This window comes from Streptopelia decaocto, assembly GCF_964273445.1.
Source record: "Streptopelia decaocto genome assembly, chromosome: 1".
Lineage (NCBI taxonomy): Eukaryota > Metazoa > Chordata > Aves > Columbiformes > Columbidae > Streptopelia > Streptopelia decaocto.
This window is the reverse complement of record NC_138663.1, coordinates 99,495,059-99,517,470: the sequence shown is the minus strand read 5'-3', so window position 1 is coordinate 99,517,470 and position 22,412 is coordinate 99,495,059. Positions and strand designations below refer to the sequence as shown.

Here is a 22,412-nt window from a genome sequence, read left to right as displayed (position 1 = left end):
GGGCGCGGACCGACACCCGCCCACACGACGTCTCCCGGTGACAGCAACAGCTCAGGGTGACGGCGTGAGGCGGGCACCCGCAGGCCTTCTCCCTCGGGGGAGGGAAGGGCGAGGCCAAGCCGGCACGGGTTGCCCAGGTGCCGAAGGCAGAGCGAGCTCCCCCTCACCCGGCGACAGCCTTCCGTTGCGGCCCGCGGCTGACCCCCATGGCGCAATTCCTCCCAGCGACCGGGACGCGAGTGTCGCCCTCATCACGCAACGGCTGCCGCGCGCCGCGCCAAGTCTCCCCCGGCTGCGCACGCGCGCAGGGGCAGCGTCACGGGGGAGGGGCGGCTCCCCCAAGGCTCCGCGGCCTCCCGCGTACCCTACCCCACCCCCGAAACCCCCGCCCGTCGCAGCGCACGGAGGCCGCGTTGCCGCCGCAGCGGGAGGTAGCGCGGCGGGGGAAGCCCGGCCATCTCGCGAGCTTTGGCGCGAAGACAAGCCGCCCGCGGGCGGGGGGGAGCGCGCGCCATGGGGGGAGGCGGCTGGGCACGTGCGGGCGGGCGTTGGGCGCCTCGGGGATTGGGACGCCCTGGGCGGGGGGGCCCGAGCTGTCGGCGGCCTCCGCTGCTCGCTGCCGGAGTTGGCCGTTAACGTGGCCGTTAACGGCGGAGGTGGGGCCGTCCCGCCGCCGCTCGTGTCCCGCCCGGGAGCCCAAAGGGGCACGGCGCCGGCGTGGCGTCGCGTAGGCCGCGTTAGACCCCGGGTGGGTCGGAGGCAAGAGCCTGCACTGGGGGAAGCGGGGGAGGATTGAGGCGCTTGAGGTTAAAATTCGAAAGGAAGTGACCCGCTTAAAAGTCGCCCTTCTGTCGCAAGCTTAGAAGCTTAAAAGGCGCAGTGACTTTTCTTCATGTTGTGGTTGGCTTCAGTTGTCGCTTGACGTTCTGCATTCGTTAAATTTTAAAATTTTGTCTCTTCAGCTCTGTTCTGCTTATTTATATTGGTTGTTTACCAGCAAAAGTAGAGGAAATAAAAATCCAATTGTATTGTAGGCTTCATGGCACACACGGTGAAACTGGGAAAAAATGAAGCCCCCTTATTTGATTTGGGTTAAAATTGAAGTTGACAGTATACCTGTGAGACCCTGCCTCCGCAAAATCACACTGGATTTGTTTGCATTAGTAGTCAGGGCAATAATATGATTTGCTTTTCATCTGAACAAGTGCGTTTCCATACATTACTGTTAATGGTCAAAGTCTTGCTAGGTTAAACCAGAGTTACAGTTGATTTCTCTGTCACTCCTATGATATCCTTGTAGCACAGAATGTTACAAGGTTTGCCTCCTACTTGCCAGTATGCCTGAGGTTTTCATAATAGGATTTTGACGTCAGCACACTGTTTTTGTGAGCAGTGATTTGAAGTTGCTGGAATGCTCCTTGGCACATTTTTCAGCTGAAGTAGAATGAACACTATTCGTAGTGTTAATTAAAGGGAAAAATTTGTTTGTTCTTTGTGTTACTAACAATTTTAGTACTTCCTGTTTCTGAACAACTGACTTTATGGTTAGTGGTGAACTATACAGTCCCAGATGGAGGCTGCTGGGAGAGAGAAGCTACTGAACAGAAGTTCTTCCTAGAAGTGGTTCATTGTCAAGTGAATCAACTGTTAAAGCATCTGTGTGTTAACTGAGAGGGTTATGAAGAGGGCCTTCTTGCAGTATCAGGGGCTTGATGTACAACTACCTTTCAACTACTCTTTTTTTTTTTTCTTTTTTTTCTTTCTTTTTTTTTTTTTTAGTGTTTTTAAAGAAGTTATGTTGAGGAGAAGTTTCTACTGTGTACTTCTGTGATGCCTAAGCAGCTCATCCATTGATACTTCCTTTGTAACTCCATGGTAAAACATCTTCTGAAAGTGTCAATTTGGTTACCACATCTAGAAGTCACTTTTAAGAAAATGTGGACTGCTAAAAGTCTTTGTAGTGCTCAAATACCGTTGCTTCAGTTGAAAGAAGGCAGATTGTGTACTTCCATGATTCCAAAAGCTCAGCAGTTCTGGATTGGAATTCTAAACTATTGCACCGTAAGAGTGCCACGTAACAGAGTTAAATTCCAGGTAAATATTTTTGTGCTGCTCTTAAGTATAAGTGTTATGCATCAATACAGTGATAATATAACTTCTTTTAGAGTCTACAGAGCTAAGCTTTTGATCTTGCAGCCTTGTTTGTGAATTGAAGGTGCTTTTATCAAGGTAAAGGGGCAGACAGTAAGAAGTTGCAGGAGAACCAGTGTTTCAGAATGAACTTTTTATGTTTAATAGTTCTAAGTTGGGGAGAAACATTTTTTTTCAAATTATACTTCAGACAATGCTGTATGATAACTGACAGGCTTATTAGTTAGAGTGACAGCCATTTAGTGAAGAATAGGACTGGAGTTCTCTGGAAAACTAACAATATTGCACAAGAAATGTGGAAAAAAAAAATTTGTATTGGCTTGGTAAGGGAGGATGAAAGCATAAAAATTTGATTATTAAAAAAAATCTGTGAGTATAAACAAAAATAGTAGGAAAGGACACAAGGTTAAGACTAATCTTAGACACTGGCAGTTCCAAATGGGAAAGGTTTGTTTTCTTTTTCTAGATGTCTAATTGAGTTTGTCTTTAAAATACACATTTCTGCATGCACTTTTATACATACTAGTACATTGTGGTTTCAGCTAGTTAGGGGAGTGCTAAGCAATTGAAAAATTAATCTGGATGGTTTTACAGATATTTTAATTGACTTTATTAATCTCTTTAAGGAGAAATAATGTCTGTTTTTTTAAAAAAATAGAAATATTTGACTGTATGATTGCAGGTTTCCAAGGTAAATGATAAACGATCGGTAATAGATACAGGAATGACTACTACTGCAGAGGGAACTAAAATAGATGCTGGAAAAAGTCCCAGTGGAGTATGTGATGAAAGCCAACATTCATTAGAAGGTATTGAACCTTTTGCCACCTTCATCCTAAGAAGTCAGCCTTCCCTGTCCTCTCCAGACATCTTGTGTTGATGATCAGGATGGTCTACACTCTTAATTTGAAAGTTTTGTATCATATGATGTGTTCATTTTTTCATTTTAATGGGGTTATACACAATTTTTATGGGTTGCAAAGACTCATGTAATTTTTCTAAGTGTCTTAATGGCTGATTGGCTTGTATACTAGTTATTTTGTGGTTTGTTGGTTTGTTTTTTTTTTTCCTTCAACTTCATCAGACTCTTTCAGTGCTTGTTCCATGTGACTGGATAGATGCAAAACTTAGTTTTCTTGTTCTCTTGCTAACAACTGTGGTGACTCTTAAGCAGAGTACAGTTTATTGGATGAGTTATTGTTTTGTGTGATCATATTTTTGTCTGGGAGAATCAGTTTCTTGAATATTCACTATGAATGGTCTGCAATGCCAGTGAACTTTTTTCTGTTATAAACATGAAAAAACAATTAAGCTTTCCTGTGTGAGTGGTGATTTCTGATTCAGGTAAATCAGTAGTTACAGTTATGACTTTTATTTTAGAAATGCTGCCTAGCTAAACAGTTCTTTCCATAACTGCTTGTTTTGTCGTTTCTAGCTAATAACTAATCCTCAAGTGTGCTGGTTTGCATCATACATTTTGGCTCCTGTGCTTCAGGGTGCTTGGTCATTCACATTCTATTAAGTTTTAATTTTTGTTTGTGAAGGCTTTTTAGTCAGTTGCTTTGGGCATTTTCAGCTTTTGTTTACAGGAGGGATGACAGGGAGGTAGGTAGACTGGTTAATACACTGAGATGCTATACTGTTTATATAATTGCACAGGAAACAGCAGTATGAGAAACTGTTGTGCTATTTCTTGTGCATGACAATTAGCGAAACAGTACCTATCCTAAAAAGATATATTGTACTACACCATAATTCTGCTGTGCAGGCTTGTCTTGTTACATACATTCTCTTGTAGGTTTGCATTACAAATGGATGAGATACTGCTGAGTAAAGAAAAATGCCCCCTTCACCCTCCTAGTATATTTTTCGTCTCCAGTGATTTTTATTTTTTTTCCATGCAGATGTGAGAATATTTTAAATAGAACTCCTGGGTTTGTGTTTATTCCTGAAGGCTTCTCCACTGTCTGTAATGAGATTGAACAGCTCCAGTGTCATTCTAGTTTCTTCTTCTATTTATCTTTCCTTACGCTTGATTTTCTTGTAAACAACAGAAGCATACTGTGCCCTTAGCCTGTTAAAATCTTTATATTTTGAAATTTGGCCATGATGTAAGATGAGAATGTTTTTGAAAAACAGTGACAAAAGTATTTGCTACGTCCTGTTTATGTCATATCTTCATAGTGTTTGCACTGTCGAGCTAAAATATTCTGGCATATCTCTTAAAGTTCATTGAAATTTTTTGTTAACACATGCCAATATGATAACTTCAAGTTTAACAGTCAGAACTTACATTAAATCGTCTAAGAATATTTGGTCTGAAGTCTTTTGGAACAGGTATTTCATACCATTTCTAAGATGACAAGATTTCTGCTGTTTGCTCAGGCAGCTGAAAAAAATGATTGATGTCCAGATGTGACTGTGCTTCTATTTCTGATACTCTGTAAGAGATTGGCAGTGAATAGTCATACTGTAGACTTAATTTTCTCTGTATGTTCTCTTGGGAGTTGTTGTAACCCTACTATTCTTTTTGATCAAAAGAGCAGTGATCTACCAGATCATCAAAGCAAAAGACATTTTTGAATCATACTGTCTCTGAAATATACCGTTCTAACTTGCAAATCAAGTCTTACCATGATACATTTGCAAGAATCAAAAGCAATGGGAAAGTTTATATTCTTATAAAAGTGAGTATCTTAGTTTCTTATTTCTTGCTTTTTTGATTTTACAGGACATCAATCTAATGAATGCTTGCTCATTTTTTTCCTCTTACTCAGAGATTCCTTTCCAAGGTGGAATGACATTGCTTAACTGCATCTGTTCAGCACATAGTTTGTATAAATCCATGATTCTTATTCATCTGTATCCTCTTTATAGGTTAAGTGCTTTGTTATAGATTTGTTGTAAGAGGCCTTCAATTCAAAGTGCAGAAACTCCCTGCAAGTAGATGCATAATGCTGAATGAAGATGTTAGTTTCTTCTATATAATGCTTATTGTTTACAATATCTATTGATTTTAATATTCTGTCACCCAGCAACAGGTACTAACTATCACTTAGGAGCTAAACATTACATGATTTTTCAATTAACAACTGGATAAAGCCCTGAGCAACCTGATTTTATCTGCCAGCATGTCATCTTACTTAGTGGTCATGAAAGCTCATCATTCCTGCTCTTTCAATTTCTGCAGTAAAAGCAATTTAAACCAAAATCTGTTGCTGCATATGTTTGCGTGTCTTCATCAGAATTGATACCACAGTGTCTGCAGATGATTTCCTGAAGTAACATCAGCTATCTTGTTACAAACCAGAAAAATCAAGTATAGTTCTGAGTATATTTATGTGCTTTTTCAGTCCCATTCATATTGACGTATACCCAAATATACCAGGATCTTATTTTAATGCAATACTAAGATAATCTGTACAATATCTGGTATATCTGTACAATATTATATGTTTAATTGCTTGCTCTCATAGTTGTAGTTATTTGCAGAAACAGAAGAGCTAATAAAATGTTTTTTGTGGGTTTTTTTTGTGTGTTTTTTTGTTGTTGTTGTTTGTTTGTTTCGTTTTTGTTTTAATAAACCACCCCTAAGGATCTGAAATGCTCTGTGTTAGATTTAAGTTCTGTCCTTGAAACCTTCAGAGTGTGTGTTACATTTAGCACTTTGTATTTTACTTTGGTGAGATTTGATTCTTTCTTGTTTTAAGAATAGCAGTGATACGTTGTGTGTTTTTTCTTTTCTAAAAAAGAAATCAGATAAGAATTTGTCTGTTCATGATTACTAATAATACTAGTAAGCAAATGAGTTCCAAAGATGAAGGAAAAAAATGGCTTTCTTAGAAAATTCTGTTGGGTTCAAGGCTGTATGTGTGTAAGGGGAGTATGATGACACAGTAGCCAGTGGTTGTATAATTTATTTGATTTTTACTCTAGGTTGATAATGGTGTTCACTCTCTGACACCATTATTTTATCACTTTTGAGGAGCTACTCTTATTTTCTGTATTGTTTCAACAAATCAGATGAAAATGTGCAGTTATGTATTATATAAATATCTATATTTCTTGATTGAAAAAAGTATTTGTGCTAAGGAGTATTTTAAGAGTTGTTTTCAATTTTGGAGATGCTAAACTGCTATTTGTTTGATGTTAACTGCTTTTTTGTTATATAGATATAGTATATTATGTGTTCTGTGATGAAAGAGTAGATGTATATTATAAGATAAAATTAATTGATCCTTTTTCTGACTGAAACTTTATTTCCACAGCAAAAATGAAACACATCAATCTGTCATTTGCAGCGTGTGGGTTTCTGGGGATATACCACTTGGGGGCAGCAGCTGCTTTTTACAGGCATGGTAAGAAGTTACTGAAAGTTGTGAAAGCTTTTGCGGGAGCTTCTGCGGGATCACTGGCTGCCACTGTCTTATTAGCAGTACCAGAAAATCTAGAGGTAAATTAATAAAATCGTAGGTATAGGACATGATGATTTTCAAAGAATATTTTTGATATAATCGTCTACTATTAAGTATTTTTAAAATAGTTTGGTTCTTCTTTTTCTTCTTGCTTCTTATAAAAGAACAGGACTCATGTATATGTTTTCATTAACAAAATCTGTGACTTGTGGTCAGAAATGTTTATGAAGCAAATATTTCTTTATGACAAAATTCTGTCGTACAAACTTTATATTTTAAGCAATGTAAATATAAATTACATGTGTGTAAAAGTTGAGTTGTATGCAACCAGATATGCTTTAATATACTGCAATGTATTTGCACTTAATCAGTGTACATTACAAAGTTAATAATTGTTTTCTTGGCTAGAGGTGGGCTTGGTTAAGCAAATGCGTAGCACCATCCTTTCATCCTTTTGTTAAAGGAGATGAAAATGGTAGATGGACTGTACATTCATAAAGTCAAAGAACACCACAGAGCTCGCATTTTTTTCTTTGTTGTCTGTCCTTCATTAGACAGAGCAAGAAGTGGCTTGTGCACCTCCTTTAAACTCAGTACAGTTCATGACTTAGCAGCAGCAGCCCCGCTGTATGCCAGGGAGGATTTTAACCCTCACAGTGTTCTGTTCTGATATGCTGCATACATGTGTGTTTGGTTTTTTTTTTGAAAGAGGTGCTACATTTTTCTCACCATACACCTAGTGTCATGTAGAGACAGCAAAGTGATATTCAATGATTACTCTGTCACAGGTTCTGCGGGAAACCATTTGCTTGTATTTCTTTTTCTCTTTAGATTAAGGCTGCTATACCTTCTTGAAGTGCCTGTAGTGACTTTTCCTTAGAAAATGCAGAGGACTAGTCCTTGCCCAAATGTTACTATTTCTTTTATATTTTGAATTACAATAAATATCATTGTTGCAGTGGAAAAAAGGCTGTTAGATTTTTGTTATAAATACAGTTAGGTTTCAGCCCAGTGAGCATCAGGTAGCTTTCTACAAGCCTCATTTGTTAGAACATTCACTGCATTTGATTTAAACAATAGCTCCAGCCGGTACCATACTTTGTCACTTATCTTTCTGTTTGTTTCTGCTGTGATATGAACTTGGCTTGCTGTTAGCTATCCTTCTCTTGCTTTCAGCAGGAAGTTCTTCCCTGGCCTCTTTCTACCCCACCGCTCCCCAGGTGCAACCTTTTATGACTTGGTATTAGGAAAATTCCACTCTGTTATGAAGACAACCTTACGTGCATTCTGTTCAGGTGTTACTCCTTTTCTGTAGCCTCTGACTAGTAGTTCAGTTTCAAGTTTGCCTGGTATAATGCATACCTCTGACTTTATTTTTTATATGGTGAGCACAGCAGATAGTATTTTCTTAGCCCATGTAAATTTTTCTGCTTTTTCTAGGCTCTGGGTATGAGTATTTGCTCCCAGCTTGGTCCAACTTACAAAAATCTTAAGTAAAAATATTAGAAGAATTTTTATTTTTTATGTTTGTGGAAATTAAGCCTATACTACGTTGAATCACATGGATTTTTCCTTGAAAATATGTTATTTTAATATAAACAGAAGAATGCTTCTTGAACTTTTTAGTCCTTTTGATTTTTTAAATTATTTACTTTTTTAGTCACTCTGTTATTGTTTAAATGGAAAATTGAGAGGTATTTGGGGGGGGGAATAATTCTTCTTAATTCTCATGGTATTTAAGTAAGGGCAATGTTGTGTACTGAACAGAATTAACTTTTCATATCAGGATAATTATATTATTGCCTTTATTACATTTCTAACTTGAAATGTTTTATATTCACAAATATAACTCTTACATGAGTTAATTTTTTTTTTCCCTCTCCCCAGAGATGGCTGTTAGGCAAGCTGTAATTGGGACTTTCTCCATCTCCTAGTCTCAAAGCTGTAATTCAACCTTCCCTTATCTGGGAGGGAATGTAACATTGTGGATTCCTTGTTTTGACTGTTGGTGTTCTAATATGACAGTTTGCAAATGTTTTTCAGTTGTATCTTGATTTCTTTGTCACTGTTGAAAAAGCATGGGACTTGAGAATTCCAGGGAGGCTTATAGAGTTATAGATAAGTACCTGTTTATTTCTAAAGTACTGTGATCATGTTTGATGTCAAGTTTGCTTAACTTGATAGAAGTAGTTACAATTTCTAAACATGTCCTCAGTCACTATTTAAAATTTAGATATGTTGTTTAACAGTTCTAGCACTAAAGTTATAAACAATTCATAGCTGTAAGAAATTGTTGCTTTTGGCAGCAAGAATTGAGAGTCTAGGTAGGGTCTATTCTTAGTACTTGTAATATTGAAAGTAGTTTTCTGTCATTCAACTAGGTTTGGATTCATCCAGCTCCCTGACACTTTATTAAAGCATCTTAGGTAGAAAGATAGTAGTTCTCAGGTGCTTCTATGTAGGGTTTGTGGGTTTCTTCTCTGTTAAAAGAGAAAGGTGTCTGAATGTGCCTCTTTGCAGCTGATTAACTACAGAAGAAGCCTAACTGTTTACTGTAGAATAAATTCAAGATGTGGTGCATATAACTATTTTTATATTATTTGAATTGGCTTGGAACTGGCAATGGCAAGTACCTCCCATGGTAAAGGTGCAAATCTTACCTGTATGGAATGAATTGGCACAAATCTTTACAGTGATTGTTGTTGTAAGAGTGTACACCTGTTAACTTTTTTCATACATTTATGACAAGGCCATATAGAGAAAGTAGATGCAAGAACTACATTTCTGTCTTTCATTTAGGTGACTGCTCTTTCATACAAGTGATATGAGGAAGTTAAGCTGCTCCAACCAGCTTCCTCTTGATCTTGTACTAATCCTCACCCCAACTCTTTTGCTTCTTTTTTCCATTCATTAAAACCTATACCCTCCTCAATAGGACACATTTTCTTCTTCATTTTTTTTCTTTTTTTCCCTTCCTTCAGTCACATCATTTATTTTGTAACTAGCAACAGATTTGTTCTTCATGCAGGAGGCCAATAAACCAGGAACTCCAAATTACCTATAGATGGATCTTTTATTCTGTAAGCATGTGGTTATGTGGGTGAATATGGGTATAATATATTTATTGAGTACTAATTTCAGAAATTTGCATAAAATTTGATATAGCTTTCCCCAGGTCCCTAAAATCATTAGAGGAGTCTGCATGAAAGGATTTAAAAAAGGAACAGGAATACTGAATAATGAGTCTTAAGCATTCAGAATCATAATTCATTGTTTCACAATCTTTTTGGTAAAAAATAAATGCTACCTATTCCTTTACTCTCCTTTTTGGAATTCTTCTGGCTCACACTTCAAGCTATTTTTCTGCAGTCATTACTGCTTGGCATTTCAGCTTGCACAAAAGAAGTTCTCTGTGCAGTGGAATCTGCTGCCTGCTTTTCTGCAGTTGTCTTTTCTTTCTTTGTCTTCCATCATGGTATTGCAATAGTCAAGTACTCCCATAGTATTTTGTTCATTAAATACATGTACTGGCTAGTAGGATGTTTTTTGCATTAGTGAGAAGAAATTGTACTAATTGTAGCTTTTTAAATACTTGTAAGCACCTTAAGGTACTTGTGTCTGGTATTAGTATCAAAGTAGTTTTTAAAATAAAAGATGGCTTTACGCTTGAAATACAAGTGATTGTTCTTGTAATGGCATGGTTCAGAAAACTGATTGTTTAACAGTAATAATACATAGAAAAATAGCCTTTTAGCTTTCCTTAATTGTTAAAATGGTGTTCTTTTGAGGATTTACTGTTGCCACTATTTATTTACTTATTTAAAATTGGGGAACTTGTTTTATTAGAAATTGGTTTTGTTTCTAAAAGGATCAACATTTTGTCATGTGTATGTTGTTACAAACCAAGCACATATGGGAAATTTTTTTTTTAGTTGTATCTTGTAGCTCTTTCTTCATTAAAGCTTTAGCCACTAGTATGTTTTAGATACACAATTAAACATAACTTACCGTAGATAAAACATCATTAATGGTGAATATTTTAATTTGCAGACATGTAAGCAGTTTGCCTATGGATTTGCAGAGGAAGTTCGAAAATTGGACTTTGGTGCTGTAACTCCTGGTTATGATTTTATGAAAACGCTGAGGTACCTGTCTTAATTCATCCATAAGATCATTTTTCTGTGAAACTCTCTAAATGAAAATGGAGAGTGTGCATATTTTTTCTATACTGTGGAGAGCTCAGCACTCTTTCTTTTACCCCTACCATATTTGCCAGGTTTTTAAATAACAATAGTTAATAATATTTAGCATTTTGTTTACTCTAGGGAAGGCATAGAGTCTATTCTTCCTTCTAATGCTCATGAGATAGCTGAGAACCGGCTCTATGTGTCAGTCACTAACACGAAAAATGGGGAAAATCACTTGGTTTCAAGTTTTGCCTCCAGGGACGACCTCATTAAGGTAATGAAGTTGAATATTGCTGCTTTAAATAGAAATGCTTGAGTTTCTTCAAGGCTTAGGAGTATGTTACTTGCTGTACAAGAAATCGTGGTTTTACTCAAGCAATCAGTTATACTGTCAGTGGTGCTGCAACCGTAAAATAAATAATTTGTCTTGCAGTTTCACAATTATTGCCAAAATTTATTTTGCGTGTGTGTGTGTCCTTTATCTGTTTTTAAAGTAGTACATTGAAGGCAAAGTCTATTTAAAAAGTAGCAGGGTAACTAAGGGCTACAGTAGATGAGAGTAAAATAGAGAATCTCCAAATTTTGTAATAATTTGCTGAGTCTTTTTGTACCTCTTACTTCACTGACACCATTTATATTATGTTTAATCACAAAAGAAAGTAAAGAAAGTTCCTGTCTTGAAAAAACAAAATCCAACAGTTTCTACAAGTCCTTGTGGGGAGTAAATATAATGTAATGTTAAGTACCATACATAAACTGTATTTTAACTGTCACTGGAAAGCATATCTTTTACTGCCCATCTCTTCTTTTGAATGCCACTTTTTAAACTTGGATCAGGATTGTATGCATAAGCTGATATTAAATGGTAGGAGGATTCAGATGTATGTAAAGCAAATGTTCTTTCTAGTAGTCAATTATATCTTGGTGGTGGATGTCATACAGCAGAATAAAGGAGGAAATACAATAAGAAGGAATTCCTTCTTTCCCTATCATTGTGAGTGCTTAGAGTAAATAAGAGCTTCCTTATAATTAAAAATTGCACTTGTTAACAAAATCTTAAAGGATGCATTGGAAATTTGGCTTTAAAGTATCACTTAAAACAAATCTTGACGTGTTATTTTATACATGGTCAATCAGTTTTCAAAATTTGTAGGACTTAATCATGCAAAGATAATTATGCAAAAGGTTTATCTCAAATTATCCAGTGTTACTTGTAGCTATGGTAGCCAACAGTGACAAGAGCATGGAGATGATTATTCTGTAGGCTTATAGATTTTTTTGCAGTGAAATCTTCTAACTTGAAGACAATTAGAAGCTTCAAGATGACCTTGGAAGTATATACTTTTTCTTATTTTTTCAATAGTTCTCTAATTGACTTAACAACTATGTTATATTCTTTTGTTCCATATGCTAGGAGTGGAATGAGTTGGAACAACAGTAATAAAATTCCAAATAATTACTCATTGGAGTACATTCATATTGGCTGTTCTTGCAGGGCATCTCGTAATACATGTTTTGTGTGTACCTTTGGCTGCGCGTGTGTCATTTATACAACAGTCTGAATGTTGGTGGCTGTGCAGGTAGCATGGAGGTTAGAGCTTGTTAGGTTTATGAAAGCGTATTGTGTCTCCCCTGGACATGATCAAGTATATCCAATGCATGGATAAAAGTACTGCTGAGTGGAGAGTGGTTTATAACAGCAGAACTTCAGTACTCTCTGCCAGAAATCTTTCAACTTCCATATGCAATTGGTTTCTATGCTTAACAAGCCTTATGATTCTGAAGTTTTTCATAATGGCTAAACTGAGGATGTGTTGCTACAATTTTAAGCTCTTACTTTCTTTTACTATTCCCAGTGGATGCGGAAAGGCAGTTAATAATCTCCCACTTTTGAAATGGTCTTTACATATGTGAAGACAATCATGTACCAGTATTCCTAGACTTGCAGTTCTTAAACTGTAGGTGAGGGGGAAGAAAGGTGTGATTTGGATATTTGTGATAGGGCAGGGTACAGAACACTGTTGTGTTTAGTTTGGAAAGGTGGGAGCAGTGAACAGGAGTCTACGCTGGTCAGTTAGTGCTAGGGAAATACTGAAAGTGTTGGTATTTAAAACTTATTCCTCTCCTCACTCTTGAGGTCTAAGTGACTTGATAAGGAGGGCCAACTGCTTTCTTCAGTCTTCTTGGAAAGAATTCACACTTTGCAGGGATCACCTAGTTTTGACTCTTTTTTTCCTTCCCTGAAGCTTTTGTCCACATTTCTTAGTTTAGAAGGGCAAAAGGTACTGAGATGGAGTTGAAGGACGGTGGAGACAGGGAGCTGGGCAAGGGAGGAAGCTGATGTTGGGAACTTGAAAACCCTGTAGGATGTCACTGTCACATTTGAAAATCTGGAGAGGAATAGGTTCAAGGGGGACCATATCTTATGCTTTTGTGATGGAAAGACCTGTCTGGTAGAGCAACAGCTACAATTTCACATTTGGAAAATAAGAAGAGAAATCCTTTTTATCTGAGCTCAGACAAAGCTCTGTTGCTGTAGATCACTAGGAAGAGAAATAGGCAAGAAAAGAGTTCTTGAAGTGAAAGTTAAAACCTTCGCAGAGAGCCTTAATTAAAATTTGCTAGAGGAGAGGTGTCTAATTCTGAAAGTAGCTTAATTTGTTATAAAAATAAATGCAGCTCCACCAAAAAAACTCAAGCATTTTATTCCGTAATTTCCATGGGTGGTGGCTTTTTTAGCTCCTGAGCCCTTCCATATAATGTGTACTCAAGAATATAATCTGCCTTTGTTCCTGAGATTTGTCTCTTTTGCAGCCATGCAAGCACATGCATGCATATTCACTACATTTAGCCATGTGAAAATTTCTGGCATATTGCACTTCATTCACACATCTACCCCTTCTCTTTGAAATGCTGGATACTGATTGTATATATGTATATATGGGTGGGTACATAGCTATGGAGATACACACATACTCTCTCATAGATATTGCTATAACTGGATAGAAAGGTATGTGTGTGTGCAGATCTATACATGACAGAAGAGATGTCCTGATCTAAATAAAAACCATAAAGGTCGAGAACTGCTGTACACAGCTATGTAGGCTTACAGCAGAGCAAATAGTTATTTGTTAAAACTTGAATGTATTAAATGCAAAGTATCAATAGTCATAAAGATACACATGAATTTTCAGGCTGTTTATAGTGTTTTGGAATGTTAAATTCTTAGAAAATCTGATTAAAAGAGTAAATACTATATAAAAATGCCAGCAGAATGATTGGGTTGGCTGCTTTTTTGACAATGCTGTATATCGCTTTTTTTTTTTTCAACATACGCATATTTAGTTTCTGAAAAATTACAGATTTACTACACATTGTGTGAGACTAAGTTCATACTCTTGAATTACATTAATCAATGGTATTTTGAGAGTTGTCACTGTCAAGTCATTATAAAAACCCCTATTGAATGGTTTGAGTTGCATTTTGACATACCACAACACATTTTGAGATGACACTGGTTTTATGTAAAACTAATATATTGACTGATTACTGCTGTAGTATTTAATATAGATGAGTATATCTGAAAATATGTATTGGTTTAGGATTAGTTTGTTGCATTTTCTTCAATTTTGCTCTCTATTCTTTCTGCTTGCTTTTCTCTAGGTCCTGCTAGCAAGTAGTTTTATACCACTATATGCAGGAATTAAGCCAGTGGAATACAAAGGAGAGGTAATTTTTCATTAACTCCCAACTGTTTTTTCTCTGTGTGTAAGAGCATTCTTCATTTATGAAGTAATTATTTGATCTTAAGGGAAGGCAACTGCAGTACTCTATATTGTAGAGTCGTTACTGTTTCTGTTGATACTCTATATTAACACCACGAATGATGACCTGAGTTTGTTCATGTGTTGTTTCAAAAATTGTGTGTGCTGAGACCAAAATGACCTCTATAGCATGAAGCCGTTTCCTAAAGATAATGTCTAATACTTACCATGAGAAGAAGCTTCTCAGTGAAGTTACTTCTCATAACAAGCTATGTTACCAACTCGAAAATATTTTTTGCAATTTAAAGGCACACTATTCTGCTTTTCTGTTTAATGGAAGGAGTGATAAGGGAGGTTCTGGCAGATAGGGTGCTGCAGGAGTATGTCTGTGTTTATGTATGTGTTCTCATGTTCTGTACAGAATTACATGCTTACTAGGTATTTTCAAATCTATTTCAAATTTCAAATCTATTTCAAACCTATGGACAAGCATTAAAGAATAAACTTTTTTGCCTCATATAGCACACAGCTAAGAAGTTTTCAGAGGTGTTCACTACTATAAGAAAATCTTTTTACAGTTGCCTGTACTTGATTCAGGTTCAAGAACTTTGTCATTTTTTACCTAAATATACTAACATTTTAAGTGTAATTTTGCCTCTTGAGTCTGTATGTAATTACAAGGATTTTAATTACTAGAAACATGAAAATAGCTATTTCTTTCCTTCTGAGAAATATGTTATATTCTTTCCTTTATTTCCTCTACACATGTAAATGATGCCCTTAGGACATCTATAATCTTGGCAACCACCCTGGAAAAAAAACAAACAAAAAATCCTGACACAAACCCATATGCATTTGTTTCTGGCAAAACAAAGTTGAAGTTTGTTATGTCAGAAAGCTTGTCAGCTTTACAGTTATGTATGCAGCAACACATATCAGCTAAAATGTTTGAAGGGTTTAAGTCAGTATTGCCTGACTGCTTGAGTTAAATGGAGACTGCTTGTAGCTTCCCAGGGTCTGGAAATTTTGTTGGAGTCTATATGTTGCTTGTGCATTTCAGAGGGCTTATGTGGATGTTTTAGGTTCATTCTGCCATTAGTTAAATGGAAGGAAGTGTCATTAAATTTCTTGTGGTGTTCTTTCAATTAAGAAATTGAGAAGTTGGCTCAGAGTTCCATGCAAAACCTATTTAAAACCTGCTGCTATTATGATTTGTATAGGTATTGCAGTATTTACTGAAACACCTGCAGCCTCTTCCTAGTGGACAGTTCTCATTCCTACCTAACTTTATTTTCTGCATTCAAAAGTGAATTCGATAACTGTTTTGTGGAAGCTGGTTCTTATACTTGAAAACTTGTTGTGATTCCCAAAGCATCTTATTACTCTGCTACACTCTAAGTGAGATTCAGAGAAGACAATTTCTGGGAATGAGGTTGCTTTCATTTATTGTTATTTGTTGGAATGATTAGTTCTGCATCTTTGCATTTACTTTTCTCATACTCTGTAAAAGGGTGTATTTGTGGTTTTGTTTTTTTTTTTGTTTGAGAAAACTGTTGCCTGTAAATGCATGTGACTTCCAGTCTTTAGTCTGAAATACCTAGGGCAGGGTGAGAGCAAAAACCTTAGGATCTCTCTTGCAGTAGTATTTCCATGGTTTGGAATAGTGGGTAATGAGTGTATGTGGGTGGGTAATAGGGGCCCTAAAGTTTGCAGTGTAGAGTCAGATACACGGCGTGTAACTTCATGATCCAGACATGGTAAGCGCTGAAGTCAGTAAGATGGATTGGATATTGATTTTGCTCTGTGAGGCCACCTGTCATATTGGTATCATATTCTGAGTTTCCTGAAAGCTTTACTGTAACAGACCAATGTTTTGTCTGTCTTCCTTCACACTAGTTTCAGGGAGTACATTCCTCAGACCTTATGATGGTCCATGGCAGCATGGAACTGAGCTTACTCCCTGCTTGCTTCTCAAATCTACTGGCCTTGACTGTGCTTCAGAACAGTTGGTCTGGATATTCTCTGAGCTACATGTGTCTCCTGCATACATATCACCATGTCATCTGAGAGTTTTTAAAATGAGTTTCAGTATATTATCTGAGGTACATCGCATGATATGTGAGGGGCAGTTTTGCTGGAATAGTATCAGAAAACAGCCAAACCTGTTTCTAGCCTGTTCATACTGACTACAGAGAGTGAACCCCAGGGTAAACTGTTCCCAGTATTGCACTTCAGTTTTCTTTTTTGGGAAGCATTTGGCTCACACTGGAATTGGCTGGCATACCTGGATTATGCATGTTTGGAGGCTAGACTTTTGGGGCAAATAAGCTAAATTGCATGGTGGCACAGACATAACATCAGTTTGTTCATATATGTTTTATTCTGGTTTTATGAGCCTAAAAATCATTTGAAGGGAAAGAGAGTATAAGATGACATCTGAGAATTTATAGTCAGTTAATGGCCTTAGCCGGATTTGGCTAGCTTTTTACCTGCCTTGGGTATTTAAGGTGCCCTTACTGTAACAGCAGGGCAAACTTACTCCATGCGAAATTGTCTTATTTGAGTTGGTTTGATGTCCTCTGAATCTCTGGCAAGGTTAATCTTTAGGCCAGGTAAAGATCTGCAGATGATTGAGTTGACTGTTTCTGATGATGAGGCTGTAATTTGTGTCACTGTAGTTTGTGCAGAACAGCTTTGTAAAAAACATCTACTGGTAATTGGGTAGATTCTGTTAGGTCCATCTTGCGTCCTCAGTTTCATTGTCTGGTTTGGTTTTCATTGCACATTATTTAAGAACATTATCTTTGCACTGTACTTACAAAAGAGAAACTAATTGAGAAGTTACCAGGAATTTACCTCATCAGATAAGAAGCATTTTTTAAAAATTGGTTAATGGAATTAAAAGAATCTGGGGCATTACATCTCTTTATTTGCAGCATGTAAATGTTTTATTTTAACTATGTAACATGAGGGTCTGTGGAGCCAAAATATTTTTGACTGAGAAGCAGTTTCACCCATCCTGCATGTTGTCCAGGAATAACAGAATCTACAAAAGGTAGTGCTTAATAAAAAGTATTTCCCTTGCTTTGGTAATGTTGTGATTATCAAATAAATATTGAAGTTGCATAAGAGGAGAGGGGAAAAACTGTAAAAAATCAGAATTTTTTAAAGTAGGAGAGCTTTTAAGTGATAAAAATAGTAAGCTAGACGTGTGAAAAACATTAATAATGTTGTCTGTTATGGTGTCTTTGACTTCGCTTAGGCAGGGACTTCACTGTTCTTGTTTCTGTAGGAGTTGCTACAAAAAGCCACTTAGTATTCCAAGGAACATTGCTTATAAATCAATAATAACATACCCACACACACAGGAAGAAGCCTCGGTGTTAGAAATGTTAGCTGTGTTGCAGCTTTACTCACAGTTATTGCAGCAGTGGTGTAATGGAGTTCAAGAAATCTGAAGTATAGTGTTGTAAGGTTTTGAAATTGTTGTATGATAGTTTGTGTGTTTGTGTTTGATATATATATATATATATATATATTTTTTTTTTTTTTAATCCTTTTCTAAGGCAAAACAATCTCAATCCTAAGCACTAAGAAATATAATTTTTGTGGAAAGTGAAGAAATTCAATGACAGATTGTGGGTACCGACATCAGCTAATGTCAAGAGTCAGGCTGTAAAACATAGGGCAAGGTGAATCGTGCTAGAAGTGTTTTCTCTCCCTTGATGATAGTGGAAGTGTAGAGTGACTAATTGGACATCGATACGTAAAGTTTGGTGAGATGCATCTGATCACCAGATGTCACGTGTGATGTCAGTGAATGCATCTATCCGTAGACCGATGTTGAGTTTTGGGTTATGCATGTTAGCACAGAAAGTAATATGAATGTATAAATTATATTGCCAAGATGTGCCACAGCTGTCCCTGTTTACTACACTGGGATGGAATTTGGCCGTAGTCCCTGTGAAGAGCAGGCTTGTGCCTTTGGAGTGCCTTTAAAATCAATAAATATGTGGGGGTCTGCAAGAAATTAGTGGGTTGCTTTTATTATTTCTTCCTCATACTCAATTGCTATGGCAGACTAGATGTCTGCTCCTTCTTAGGTGCCATAGTTGTTCAGCTCCCTCCCACGTTTATCCTCCACTTTCCAGCTATTGCTGTCTTGTGTATAAGTAAGAAGACAAGAGGCTCTGAAAGAAGAGAGAGCTCATGTTTGGTTTAGCTTGTGCTGTCAGTTTACCTGCACATACAGATTGTCCAGCTCCAGATTTAATCAGAGTAATGTTTTAGAGGAGTACGATTCTATGATTCTGTGAACATGGTTCACATGTAGTATTGACAATCTTTTAATGTACATTGAGAAACTTTCTGCATGGGAAATGGTATTATTAAATCAACTAACAAGCCTTATCTGTAGCTTGATAAATATATTACATATGTATTTACACATTAAGCCAAACGTTCATTGGTTAAACACTCTGTGTGTATGTTGTCAGTTCCATGATTTTTATGCCTCGTATTCAAGCTTATTCACGGTATTCTGAGGAGGAAACTTCTAATTTTTCTTGAGGGGGGGTGGAGGAGTCAAGGACAGGAAGGGTGAAGTATTCAGTTATGAACATACTAAGGTTACTTTGAAAATATTTTTATTTTCTGATAGAAATGGGTTGATGGTGGCCTCACCAATGGCCTTCCTATCTTGCCTGTTGGAAGAACTGTGACAGTTTCTCCTTTCAGCGGTCGATTAGATATCTGTCCACAAGATAAGGGACGTGTGGATCTTTATGTGAAACTTGCAAAACAAGATATAATGGTGAGTGGCTTGTTTATTAAATAACTTAAAAAGAAAAGGCAGTTGAACAGTTAAGGTTATGCTTATTTTTAAATGTCTATTTTCTGCTTACGTATCAACTTAAGTAATGTTTTGGCATTTTCTCCTTTGCAAATGGAGTGTAAACAACTTTTTAAACACAAGAGAAGGAAAACGTAGAATAAATTTTGTCAGAAAGATTGAAAAACAAAATAGAGCAAGTTATCACAGGCTATTAAATGGAAATAATCTAGGCTTGCTTTAAGTAAGGGTGGGTGAGGAAGCAAGAATACCTCAAGAGAGAGAAACTCCAGAATACCTTCATACTTACTGAAATTGGCTGCTCTAACTGAATTTAAAATACAAATTGAAGTCATACATTTGAAATGTAAACAGTGACTTCTCACCTCATTGCTCAAGAGAGCTCATGTTAAGATTTTGAACATCTGTGACTGCAACATTTTTCCAAAAGTTATTTCGTTAGATGTTACAGAAATATTTCTGTATATTGAAATATAGGCTAAGACTGATTTTTATGGCCATATTTTCATCATTGACATTTCTGCCTTTGCAAGCATTGTCTTACAAACTTTAACCACTGTATTGCTTCCTTTGACATGATAAATAGCAGTAGACTTAGCTGTCAACAAAACTCCATTAGAAAGAAAAAAATAAAGTTTAGCAATAATTGGTACTTTCTTTTAAAGTTTATTTTAAATAGGGCTTAATATGTTTTCTTAATTTAGTAAAGTCATCCTAAATTGGACCAATTTCTGAATCTTTATAGTGTTTCACAGATTTTAAGCATGATAGTACTGGGTAAATGATCATAAAGCATGAGATTATTTACTTCATATGTACTGAAAATATATGCATTAGCTTACTACATATTTCTTGATTGTGATTTGTTTCTAATATCTAGTGGATCTAGAGGAGGAAAAATGAGCTGGTGATTTAGATTATGGATAGAAAATTAATTGTGGAGTTACGTTCCTTCTAGGGTCCTGCAAATGCAGGCTTGTGCAGAATCTCAGGCAACATTTTAAACTATTTCACTTGAAGCACTTTTAGCTTTTAGAGCTATAAAAAAGAATATTTTTTTTTTCAGTAATGTTGTAATCTGCATAAAATGAAGAGTTGTGTATCTTAATTTATCTAGATTATAATGTGAACAGTTTTCTGTCTCTTTGCACCTCCTCCATCTATTAGTGTCAGAATTTGAATAATTGCTTACTTCAAATAATGAAGATCATTTTGATATTGTTTTTCAGAATTGTGTATAATAAATTATGTGGCTAAAGTATTAAATTAATCATATAAATGAAGTGTTCAGAACTGTATTAAACCTAATTATATTTTTTAATTCGTTGTAAACAACTTAATAATGTCATTATATCAAGAACAAAGTTCTGAAATCTTTTCACACCATCAAAGTGACCACTTGAGATGCTGAGTAGTTCTTAATTTGTTGGTACTAAAAGCTACATTTATACTCATATGGCAAACATTGCCTGGGAATTTTCCCAAGAATGTGGTTGTTTACATTAGTAAGCTGTCAAAATATTTCCTTGCACAACTTTAGCGTGTGCCAGCTACCACTCTGCCAGACGGTTGTGGGAATGTTTCTGAAGTTAAAATGTTTCAGAGACTTTGGGCAGTTTTACAAGGCAGAGAGTCTGTCTTGGAGGCTGCGAGTTTACTAGTGTATGTCCAGACTGTTTATGCCAGTTTGTCTTGGTGCTCAACAGTGTACCTGGACATGGTTAATTTACTGGTGTAGACATAGCCATGAATTTTTGATTTTGCACGTGGTACGTGAAACAGATGACAGAACAGATAGCAACACAGTTAAGTCTAGATCAGTTGCTTTAATAAACTAATTTATAGCTTCTCGCTCTGTTGCAGCTGTCTCTGGCAAACCTGGTAAGACTTAATCAAGCTTTGTTCCCACCGAAGCAGGAGAAAATGGAATCATTGTACCAAAATGGATTCGATGATGCTGTACGTTTTTTATTGAAAGAAAACTGGTTTGAATAGATGGTATACAGAAAATTAACAAAACCTGATGGCTGTCAAAATGGAGCTCCAGGCATCCTACAGAATCTGGGGGATTGCTGTCCCAATTCCAATTTGTGAAAATAAAAATCCAAGTGGAATTGCATCTACATCTTTTGGCAAAGTGTCAGTTGCACTCTGAAGACCTGTATGAACATGTCAGAATGGAATTCCACTTGGCCTGGTGGTCGTCTTGTTTTGAGGAGATTCAAGCCTAGATTCATTTTGCTTCAGCTGAGGACTTGAGTGTGGGATTTTTAAAAATCTTGTGTCGTCATAATTGCAGAAATTTGGAAAAGCCTTTTTTGATGTTATTTTGAGAGACAAATCAAGCTTGTACCTTAAAAATCACAATTTGCACTGTTCACTTAACATAATAGTTGTGCATTGGACAGTTGCATCGTAAAGTTGGATGCTTATGATATTGCTGATCTAATATGTATCTTTCAGTGTTATAAGGACTAGAACACTTAGCACTAGCCACAAGAAATAAAACATTTGCACTCTTTATGTGTTATTTTTTAACATTAAAAGTTCTTGCCATTTTCAGTGAATGTTGTATATTAAAATTTTAAATACTAGTTGAAATTTGTGACAGAAGTGCAATGTTTGAATGAAAAAATGTATTGTAAAGAAGGCTATAAGAAAATACTATATTTATTATATTTTCTTCATCTGCTAAAATTGAATAAATATATTTTCTTGAAACTTTTGCCAGTAGTTCATTTATAAATTTCTCAAAATGTTGTAACAACCTGATTATCTGAAAAAAAAAGTCTGTTGGAGAAAAGTTGAAGTAAGTCAGCAGGTAATGAACTCAGACTCAAGTATGTTGTTCTTTTACCATTCACCTTACATGGACTGCCTTAAGTGCAAGTTCAGAATTTTCAGTCTTAATGCTTAAATCCTAAAATCTACAACTGGTTATTTAAAAGCAAACAATGTTTATTTTTTAAGTGTGTTTTCGAAGTTTATTTCTTAGTACTTAAAGTAGAGATTCAATTGAACATATGCAATTATAGAATTCTCC

At 36.4% G+C, this 22,412-nt stretch overlaps 1 protein-coding gene across 6 annotated transcripts; it reads left to right on the top strand.

Annotated features, from left to right (window-relative positions):
- Positions 1-294: 294 nt before the first annotated feature.
- PNPLA4 (patatin like domain 4, phospholipase and triacylglycerol lipase) lies at positions 295-22,094 on the top strand. 6 transcript variants are annotated; one of them, XM_082043494.1, is made up of 9 exons: positions 295-431; positions 1,791-2,094; positions 2,834-2,960; positions 6,420-6,604; positions 10,617-10,711; positions 10,892-11,027; positions 14,417-14,482; positions 19,178-19,330; positions 21,233-22,094. In XM_082043494.1, the coding sequence occupies exons 2-9, from the start codon at positions 1,873-1,875 to the stop codon at positions 21,362-21,364; spliced, it is 1,116 nt and encodes a 371-aa protein (XP_081899620.1). In that variant the 5' UTR covers positions 295-431; positions 1,791-1,872; the 3' UTR covers positions 21,365-22,094. The 6 variants fall into 6 exon arrangements, with proteins under 6 accessions (XP_081899620.1, XP_081899621.1, XP_081899622.1 ...); XM_082043495.1 differs by having other exon boundaries at positions 320-431; positions 1,794-2,094; XM_082043496.1 differs by having other exon boundaries at positions 330-431; positions 1,780-2,094.
- Positions 22,095-22,412: the final 318 nt, after the last annotated feature.